Source organism: Colobus angolensis, unplaced genomic scaffold (assembly GCF_000951035.1).
Source record: "Colobus angolensis palliatus isolate OR3802 unplaced genomic scaffold, Cang.pa_1.0 Scaffold109, whole genome shotgun sequence".
NCBI lineage: Eukaryota > Metazoa > Chordata > Mammalia > Primates > Cercopithecidae > Colobus > Colobus angolensis.
The window spans coordinates 6046149-6057006 of NW_012111919.1; the positions used below are offsets into that span (position 1 = coordinate 6046149).

Genomic DNA, 10858 nt, shown 5'->3' on the forward strand with positions numbered 1-10858 from the left:
AAAAAAAAAAAAAAAAAAAAAACTAATTACATTAATAAGTAAAATTTTGTAACATAATTTTGTATCTTGTGTTACAATCTCAACCTAGGATCTCTTACAGAAAAATTCTTCCAGAAGTACATAATGCCCAAACATAAAGAGTTCAAATCCAAAGGGTCAGTATTCCACATAGTTTGAAACAGGGAATAGTTTTAGGTTAGGCTAAAAGAGTTCACTATTCTTGGCCAGGCGCGGCGGCTCACACCTGTAATCCCAGCACTTTGGGCGGCCGAGGCAGGCAGATCACGAGGTCAGGAGATCGAGACCATCCTGGCTAACATGGTGAAATCCCATCTCTACTAAAAATACAAACAAATTAGCTGGGCGTGGTGGCAGGCGCCTGTAGTCCCAGCTACTTGGGAGGCTGAGGCAGGAGAATGGCGTGAACTCGGGAGGCGGAGCTTGCAGTGAGCTGGACAGGGCACCACTGCACTCCAGCCTGGGCGACAGAGCAAGACTCCATCTTGAAAAAAAAAAAAAGAGTTCACTATTCTTTCATTATCTTTTCAAGGGTCAAATTTATTCCATAACTGATTCATCTTCACCACTTTTAGAGGAAAAAGTTTCTTAACACTAAAAGTTTTAAATAACACATCAAAGTTTTAATCCAAGAAGTTTAATTTTCTACATTTCTCTGAAATTAGATTCCTACCAAAAACAAAACACAATGGTTGACAATTTTTTTAAGCAACTTCTAAATTTAAGTTCAAAAATAATGGCTGACAATTTTTAAAGTAACTTCTAAATTCAAGTCCAAAAATATCAGACCACTCCAGTCATCCTAATTCTCCAAACCCTAATCACAAAACCAAATCTGAGTAAAGTCACTAACCACATAATATTCAAGAAAGTTGTTTGGCACATAAGAATAATTCCCTCTAACCATAGGTTTCTGCCAAATCTCTAAAATAATATCCTATTTCTTCACTTAATGCTAAATTTGCCACAAAAATATACTGTTAGACCTTAAAGGCCCAAAAGGAGACAAGAATGGGTATAAACTTCAGACATAATGATTAAACCAAAGTAACTTAAGGATGCTTTTGGCCCCTCTCTAAAACCCACACAGGAAGTGAGCCTGGAAACAGTAGCCCCTAGGCAGGCTGCTAAGTCACCTGAACAAATGTAGATGAAAGGGCACTAGACCTGAGGGAAGGGCTATTTTTTTTAACGGCATGTATCTGTCTCCTCCACTAGACTTTAAGTACATCCCATGAAGCAGGGACTGTGCTTCCTTCTCCACCTTACTGAATGAATGAATGAATGAACGAACAAAGGAACAAGCAAGCCTCACCATCAGAAACTAGGCTCTGGATTACCTCCAAATTTCTGTCTGGCAAGACTAGAGAACATACTTTGTGGGTATTTTAAGCACCATTTCTTTCAGGATTCCAATTTGGGTCCTAGAATACAGATATAAACTAACAATGCTAAAGATGTTTAATTTACTAACGCAAATCTTCATATATAAATATGTTATATAATGTCTTTTCAAGAGGCTTAAAAGTATGAAACATTTTTTCAAATGGAAAACACTTTAGTCCCCCAGAGATAGTTTCCCAGAGCATAAAAGCAAATGTATACACTATAAATTAATATCACCAAGTAGAGGGAAAGATAGCAGCACAAGTATACCTCTAATAGAGACCACAAGGCCCAGACTTTCAGTCTGCTTACAGGGATTTACTTTTTCCCAAAGCCAACTTAAAAATACTGAGAAGAGCCAGGTGCAGTGGCTCATACCTGTAATCCCAGCTACTCAGCAGGCTGAGTCAGGAGGATTCGTTGAGGCCAGTAGTCCAAAACCAGCCTGGGCAACATAGTGAGACTCCTGTCTTGAAAAATAAAAATACAGCCGGGCATGGTGGCTCACGCCTGTAATCCCAGCACTTTGGGAGGCCAAGGCGGGCAGATTACCTGAGGTCAGGAGTTCAAGACCAGCCTGACCAACACTGAGATACCCCATCTCTACTAAAAAAATACAAAATTAGCCATGCGTGGTGGTGGGCTCCTGTAATCACAGCTACTCGGGAGGCTAAGGGAGAAGAATCGCTTGAACCTGGGAGGTGGAGGTTGCAGTGAGCTGAGATCGCACCATTGCACTCCAGCCTGGGCAACAAGAGTGAAACTCCGTCTCAAAAAAAAAAAGAAAGAAAAACTAAAATACAGGCCAGGAGCGGTAGCTCACTCCTGTAATCCTAGCACTTTAGGAAGCCAAGGCAGGAGGATTTCTTGAGCCCAAGAGTTTGAGAACAGCTTTGGCAACATAGCAAAACCTTGTCTCTACAAATGCCTGTAGTCCCAGCTGCTCAGAGGCTGTGGTGGGAGAATTCATTGAACTCAGGAGGTCAAGGTTGCAGTGAGCTGTGATTGCACTACTGCACTTCAGCCTGGGCAACAGAGCAAGATCCTGTCTCAAAAAATATATATATACTACATATATGCCTACTATGTACCCACAAAAAAATGTTTTAAATAAAAAATGAAACAAAAAATATAAATATACACATATATAATAAAATATTAAGGAAAAATATTGCAAAAACAATCTCTGCACAATATGCCTGCTCCTCTCCCTACATACTGCCTCCTGAAATCAGGCTGCAGGAAATTACTGAAAATTATTGTCCTATATTTCATATCCCTATATGCTACTATTCCCACTTTCAGTCCCAATACACTCCTAGACACCACAATTCCAGACAGCCAGGTAAAAACTGTCTGTAAACGGTAGGTATACTTCCAGTATACAACAGCTGCCCCCTTCACTTTTTCAGATGTTGGTGGAAACTACTGATTGAACAACATCAAAGAGTAATAAGTGAGGTAAAGAAATACAGATGAAACAAGATATACAAGTAGAGAAGACAGAACTAGATTTAAATATTACCTTCAGCCTTCCACAGGCCACTTAACTCGTAGGCAACTCAATTTCCTCAGTTGTAAAATGGGAGTAGCATCACTTGCTTTATAGAGTTGTTACAGGGATTGAATGAGACTGCATTAAACAACACCTGGCATGTATAAGATGCTAAATAAACCTTGGTTTACTCTTCTCCTTATTAGGGTAAAATGCAACAAGTGAGTATAGCGAAAAAGAAAGATTGTCGGCTAGGCATGGTGGCGCACACCTGTAACCCTAACACTTTGGGAGGCCAAAGCAGGAGAACTGCTTGAGGCCAGTAGTTCAAGACTAGCCTGGGCAACACAAGAAGACCCCCATCTCTATTTTTAAAAAAAAGAGATTGTCAATGTGAAAATAATTTAAAATGAGTCATACTTTCCATTAATTCATTCAAAAAGTATTAACTGGCCAGGCACAGTGGCTGTAATCCCAGCACTTTGGGAGGCCAGGGTGGGCGGACTGCTCAAGCCCAGGAGTTCAAGACCAGCCTGGGCAATGCAGTGAAACCCCATCTCTACAAAAAATACAAAAATTAGCTGACTGTGGTGGCTTATGCCTGCAGGTATTTGGGAGGCTGAGGTGGCAGGATCACTTCAGCACAAGAGGCAAAGACTGCAGCAAGCCAAGATCATGCCACTGCACTCAAGCCTCGGAGACAAAGTGAGAACTTCTCAAAAAAAAAAAAAGTATTAGGGGCCGGGAGCAGTGGCTCACGCCTGTAATCCCAGCACTTTGGGAGGCCCAGGTAGGCAAATCACCTGAGGTCAGAAGTTCCAGACCAGCCTGTTCAACACAGTGAAACCCCGTCTCTTCTAAAAATACAAAAATTAGCTGGGTGAGGTGACGCCTGTCTGTAATCCCAGCTACTCAGGAGGCTGACGCAGAAGAATCACTTGAATCCAGGAAGTGGGGGTTGCAGTGAGCTGAGGTCGCACCACTGTACTCCAGCATGAGCAACAAGAGGGAAACTGTCTCAAAAAAAAAAAAAAGTCTTAGGCCAGGCACAGTAGCTCACGCCTGTAATCCCAGAACTTTCAGAGGCCAAGACAGGCAGATCTCCCGAGGTCAGGATTTCAAGACCAGCCTGGTCAACATGGCGAAACCTCGTCTCTACTAAAAATATAAAAATTAGCTGGACATGGTGGCTCATGTCTGTAATCCTGGCTACTCAGGTGACTGAGGCAGGAGAATCGCTGGAACCCGGGAAGCGGAGGTTGCAGTGAGCCGAGATGGAGCCACTGTACTCCAGCCTGGGCAACAGAGCGAGACTCTGCCTTAAAAAAAAAAAAAAGTATTAATTGGGCACTGACTGACACATACTGTTCTAGGCACTCAGGATACAGGTGTCAACATAATAGTCTCTGTCTTTAAAGCACACACACAAAAAAGAGTTCCACCAAAACATTCAGTGAGTAGAGGACTAGAAGTCTTACCACACTAAGTACCTATGCCATTCATTTGGCACTTACTTTGAACGAATTTACCTTGTTAATAACTTCTCATCAGCATACCATGTGCACACTTACAGTACTTAGGGTAAAAACTGTGTTTTATTTATTCTCTATTCTCAAAGTTCTATAACCATGATATTCTCAAAATGGGTCAGCTCCCTGAAATGCTATTCATTCATTCATTCACTCATTTAACAGATATTTATTGAGCATTTTCAGCATTGTGTCAGGCGCTGTATTTCGGCCCTGGGAATACAGCATTTAGGGGAAAAACAAAATATAGTGCCTGCCTTCATGGCACTTACGGTCTACTCTAATAGAAGAGTTTAGGGGAGAAAGACTTTAGCCAAAGGTATATATCCTATCTCCAGATAAAACTAAAAACTTACTGCTCAAAAAAAAAACTAACTTATATTTAAATAAAGTTAACACATACATATGATTTCCCCCCTAAATATGTACATCCATATAACTTTTTATCCAAAAATTCCCAATGCTTTTTACTCAATAACTCATTGTTTATAGAATCCCCCTCTAGAGAGGAGGCATAAAAGAAGTATAAAATATTCCTATTGCAAGACCAAAAACCTAAGTACAAAGAAATCCACTTGGGCCGGGTGCAGTGGTTCACACCTGTAACTTCAGCACTTTGGGAGACGGAGGCGGGCAGGTCGCCTGAGGTCAGGGGTTCAAGACCAGCCTGACCAACATGATGAAACCCCGTCTCTACTAAAAAATACAAAAATTAACCAGGTGTGGTGGCAGGCACCTGTAATGCCAGCTACTTGGGAGGCTGAGGCAGGAGAATTGCTTGACCTAGGAGGCAGAGGTTGCAGTGAGCCGAGATTGTACCACTATACTCCAGCCTGAGCTACAGAGTGAGACTCCATCTCAAAAAAAAAAGAAAAGAAATCCACTCAAGTTGATTATGCATACAAACAAAACGGATAATGCACCCAAATGAAACTTCATTGTGTACGTCCTAAAAGAAATGCCAAACATATCATTCAAAGTGATACGGTACTTAGATCCTTGAATAGACAGGATCACTCTACATTCAGGTGCAAACACTGGTTGGGCTTCTCAGTTCTCGTAACAGTAGTAATTCTACCACTTGTCCAGCTAGATTCCAAAAGTTATGAGCTTATCTATAATTGGGTATTTAGGAGACATGCAATAAAACATCTACCAAAGGATGGTTAAGACTTCTTGCCAAGGAAAATGATTTAAGGAATTAGTATGCATTCACTTCTATAGGCTTTATAAGTTTCATCCATCACCTAAACAACAGAATGTGTGTATATCTGGACTACAAAAATAGCCAGTAACTGAATTTAAGCTGCATTTTCACTTGGCTACCAGAGACAATCCTATGAACTCCACCATTGCTTTGGTTCGAAATTGTGGCAGGGAACACTGTCACATTACAATATTACCTATATTGTACTCCATGTGAATCTGATACAGTATAAGGAAAAACTTGCTCTGTTTTGAGGAACTTATATTTTCCCCTGCTCATCTGAGAGTTACATACATTATGAGATTTCCCCCTCAGACTTCTTTTACCTCTTTAACCCTCAACTTCGACCACTCTGCTTTGTTATGTTGGCAAATGCATGAGTGTTGGAAAGGGAAAAGCACAGGGTGATAAAAGTATACTAAAGAAGGACCTAGGGTTTTTTTAATTAAATAAAAATAAAGTAATACAGCATTTTACTTCTAAAGTTACTCAAAATATTTATTTTGATCTCACAAGATGGGGATTCACAGTCAATGATTATCTCAAAAATCCCAAAAAGCTAGCGAAAAAGTCAGAAATAGCAGCAAACAGACCTAACAAGGAGAGGTAGAAAAAAAGAGTCCAAATATTTTTCAAAGATTGCTGTTCAGTTTTGTGAATACAGTATTAGATTGTTTACTAGGAGTGACACCTAGGTGCAGCAAATAAACGCTAATGACTGAGGGCCAGATTAACCAACCTAAAAGAGGTCAAGCTTTATGAAAGCTTGCAGGAAAAAAAAGCCACAGTATATAGGAGTAATTACATCTAACTGCATAGCACTAAAAGACAGCTTGACATTTTAAAAGTGTGGGCATTGTGGGTAATGATAAGGGACGAAAAAATAATAATAAAATTTAAAAGTGTGGGCACAAAGGCAATCTACAGATTAGGAGAAAAATCTGCAAACCATGTATGTGATAAGCAGTTAATTTCCAAAATACATAGGGTAGTCCTGCGACTCTGCAGGAAGAAAACATTTGTTAATGGGCAAAGCAGGATTTTAAGGCTGCAGTGAACCACTCCTAAGACCCTGTCTCAAAAAAAAAAAAAAAGGTCCTAACTAAATAGACACTTCTCAGGTATATAAAAAGGTGCTCAACATTACTAATCATCAGGGAAATGCAAATCAAAACCACAATGATATATCACCTCACACCTGTCAAAATGGCTCTTGTCAAAAAGACAACAGACAACAAATAATGGCGAGATGTGGAAAAAAGGGAATCCTGGTACATGTCAGTAGAAATGCAAAATGGTGCAGCCACTATGGAAAACAGTATGAAAGTTCCTCAAAAAAATTAAAAATAGAATTACCATATGATCCGGCAATCCCACCTCTGGGTATTTATCCAAAGGAATTGAAATCAGGATTTCGACGGACATCTGCACTCCCATGTTCGCAGTAGCATTATTCATAATAGCTAAGATATGGAAACAATCTAAATGTCCAACAAGAAATGAATGTAGTAAACATGGTGTACATGTGTGCATGCCCAGTGGAATATTATTAAGCCTAAGAAGGAAATCCTGCCATTCACAACAACACAAATGTACCTCGATGACGTTACACTAAACAATATAAGCCAGTCCCAGAAACACACATACTGTATGATCTCACTTATATGTGGAATCTAAACTAGCAAATTCACAGAAGCAGAGAGTAGAAGGGTGATTGCCAGGGTCTTGCGGGGAGGCAATCAAGTTTCACTCATGCCAGATAAATAAGTTCTGGAGCTCTATATAGCATAGTGCCTACATCTAAGGATATTGCATTGCATACTTAAAATTGTCTAAGAGGGTAGATTTTATATCAAGTGTTCTTACCACAAAAATAATACTAATAATACATTCATAATAAAAGTGACAGGGAAACTTTAGGAATGATGGATATGTCTATGGTGTTGATGGTTGGTGGTGGTTTCACAAATATATACTTATCTCTAAACTCACAGAGTTATATACACTAAGTACCACCTTTTACATGTCAAAAAATAAAAAAAGGCTTTTCATACTGAAAAAAAGAAAAAGAAAATAATTCCAATAATCTGCAGAATGCATATTTTCCCCCATCCTATGCATACACTACTTGGGAAAAAGACAAAACTATAAGAAAAGCTCATAGTGCTACGACTTTTTAAAGCAAATAAAATGTCTCTGGACACAGTGAACGAAATAATCTAAAAACAGAGGGAAGAGGGGAAAATAGGCATCAAGTATAGCTAGTTAAAAACATGGCACAAAAGCAGAAAAAGGAGAAACTCCTCAATTACAAATAGGAATATTATGTTACAAACAGGACTACATTTCTTTCTACAAAAATAAGGATCTGCTAAAGCAACAACATGGGCAACTCCATTTTGCATCAAATAAGACTTTACAGACACTGGCAAATGTATATTATAGACCCCACAGACATAGAGGGTGCCTTTAAGTACTTCAGAAAGGGTGAACCAGGAGTGCTCAATTCCTACAAAACTAGAGAAGAGCTAACCATAAATATACAACCTGCTTCATAAATATGTAGTCCATAAACTTAATAAATTCCGAATTATAATTTATCCTCTTCTAAAGGTCCAATCGCTATGTAATAGTAAGTCTCTAAAAAACCTTTCAGAGAACGCAATTAGATCACTCCATCATCTCCTAGAGCCATAACATAAATCTTCTTAAGACTGAAAAACAAATATTTCAAAGTAAATCTTTAGTAGCCTGTTATTTACGGCGCTTTAAAACATTTTAAAAGGATCTTTGAAACAAAGTTTCATTAGTATCCTTCTACAAAGAGCTCTCATATCTTTCATTCTTTTAGCAATTTAAAAGCTACCAAATGTTCATTTCCTCATTACATTATTGATTCCTAGCCTTTTAACATCTCTATAACAGCTGCTTGACAAATTACCTCACCTTATTCCTCAGGGGGTAAGGACAGCATGATAGCCATGAATTCAAAAATGGGACCACAAACTGATGAGCGAAGATGAGCTAATTGCTGCAGATGAGTTAGACACTGCTCTAACAGACTAGGCACTCACATAGCATGATACAATTAAATGCTTACACCCTAAATATTTTCTTTGTCCTTAAATGTAGAGAAAACATATTTTCTTAAATTGAGTTTTATTTTAAAATATGTGATAGCTTCAGTAGGTCAAAAAGCTTGAACATGTTTGGAATAGTTTCTACCGAAAGCCTCGTCTTCAAAGTACTTATTCTCAATAGTTTGCACAACTTTCAGATTTAACCTTATTTCAACCTAAGAGATCCGTAAGCCCCCAAAATAGTCTATTAAATAGGACAGTTATAATGCCCAAAATTTTATCAAATAAAAGCCAAGACGATTTTCAAAGACATAGTAAAAATATTTCAGAGTAGTATCGTAAAATACTCCTGTTGTCTCTGCCTAGATCCGTTGTTAGTGTCAAAACAGTTTAAGATACAAAGAGAAAAAGCACACACAAACCGCGATCTTGTAGACCCCTAGAACATAAAATATTGCTTCCCCCCAATAAGAACCACAAAATGGTGTGGAATTAAAGGAGCATTTTAAATGAACAGCATTTTCCAGCCAAATTACTTAGCAAGTCAGCCTCTTTTAGACAGAAGCAAAACACTCTTCTCTGAATTCAGAAACAATTTCATAGTAAAAAAAAAGGTGTCAATTCCTTTTTAAAGCAATAAATATCTGTGCTTGGCTTTATACTGTAGGTAACAAAATTTCAAGATCTTTCAATCACTTTTTTAATTCAATCACCAGGGTCTTCAAATGTCATTTTTAAAACTGCATGACAACAATGGTGTTCATTCAACTTTTGTAATATAGTCCCATAACCAAATGTAGACACCCAAGAAACCACACAGTTTGGCATGATAGTGCTGACTATCCGAAACACTCCACTTCTTTCTTTCGACATGCTCTTTCTGTGACCTGAAAGCTCTGGTTCCCACTAGCACCTTGGTGAGCTAGCTGGCTGGTTCCCCAGCTATAATATCATGTTTGATCTCTCCTGCCTGGAGAGGCGATAGCGTTGATTTTGTTTTTAAAGTTGGTGTCAGAGCAGCTACAAACTTTTTTCAGCATCCCTGCCTGGCTGCCAACTGGAGCTCTCTGTTCACTTCCTCACCAACTTGAACCACCCCCAAACTGAGAGTAAGCTGGAGTTAGACAGCGGCAGGAACTGACACACTTTCAAGAAGGGTTTGACACCGCAGAAAACTTTCACTTCTCCAACCCTTCCACCCAGGGGTTCTGGCCCTTCGCTCTTGCTTCCCCGCTAGAATTCCCCTATGGGGCAGGACAAGGACACGGACAGCAGATCGTTCGAATGACCCCGAAAGGGACCCCCAAAGCCCTCTCCTCTGGACTCATGGGCTGTTCTTTACACAAAAGAGCCGGGCCAGCTTGAAAAGCAAAGGGGACAGCGTCGCGGCCCTTCTCCTGGGTGCCACCCTCCACCGCGCCCGCAGACCCTGTCTCCAGCCGCCCGAGCAGTCTCCACTGGAGGCTTGCTGCCCCCAACCCGGCCAGACAAAGCCTCCGCAGCCGGGCCGGCACTTCCGAGCCTCCGGACTCGGGACGCCGCGCTCTTACCCTGGCCTCATCCAGAGTGACGCCGGCGCCACCGCTTCCCCCGGCCTTGGCGGCGGGGCAGCTGGCGGCGCGGGTCTTGGAGGAGCGGGTCCGAGAAGAGATGAAATGGCTGCTGCCTCCGGTCGCCCCAGGCTCTGCTCCGGCCCCAGGCCCAGGCCCGGGACCAGGAGACTTGGACCCGAGAAGGCGGAGAGAGCTCTTCCGGGTGTTCACCATGGTCCAGCCAGGGGAACGGAGTCCACGCCGCGCCCGGGAGAGCCGAGCAAGGCCGGCCCGCCGGCCGGTCAGTCAGGGCCAGCGAAGCCGAGCCGGGCAGTGAGAGACGAGCCGGTCCGGAGCGTGCAGAGCGCAGACGAGCACAAGAGAGAGCCGGGCAGAGGAAGGGAAGTCGGCGTGAGCAAGCGGCGAGCGGGAAGCGGGGGCGGTGCTGCAGGCGGCAGCACAGACACTCCGCCGGCTTCGCCCTCCTCAGCGGGAGCTGAGCGGAGCCGCCATTTCTACCCCTTTCTCTCCCGTTCTCGCTCTCGAGCTCCGTGCGTCAGGGCTCCAGCGCCGCAGGGCCTACGAGACCGCTTCCGGCCGCAGCCGCGGCG

General features: G+C 41.7%; 1 protein-coding gene across 3 annotated transcripts in view; it reads right to left on the reverse strand.

Moving 5' to 3' along the window:
* Positions 1-10824, reverse strand: part of ATAD2B (ATPase family, AAA domain containing 2B) — a 190380-nt gene extending 179556 nt beyond the window's left edge. For 2 of the 3 annotated variants that reach the window (XM_011950768.1, XM_011950759.1), the window contains exon 1: positions 10266-10824. In XM_011950768.1, coding sequence (XP_011806158.1) covers positions 10266-10481 — 216 coding nt within the window. In that variant the 5' untranslated portion in view covers positions 10482-10824. The remainder of the gene's footprint in view (positions 1-10265) is intronic. The other variant, XM_011950751.1, reaches the window with a different exon arrangement.
* Positions 10825-10858: the final 34 nt, after the last annotated feature.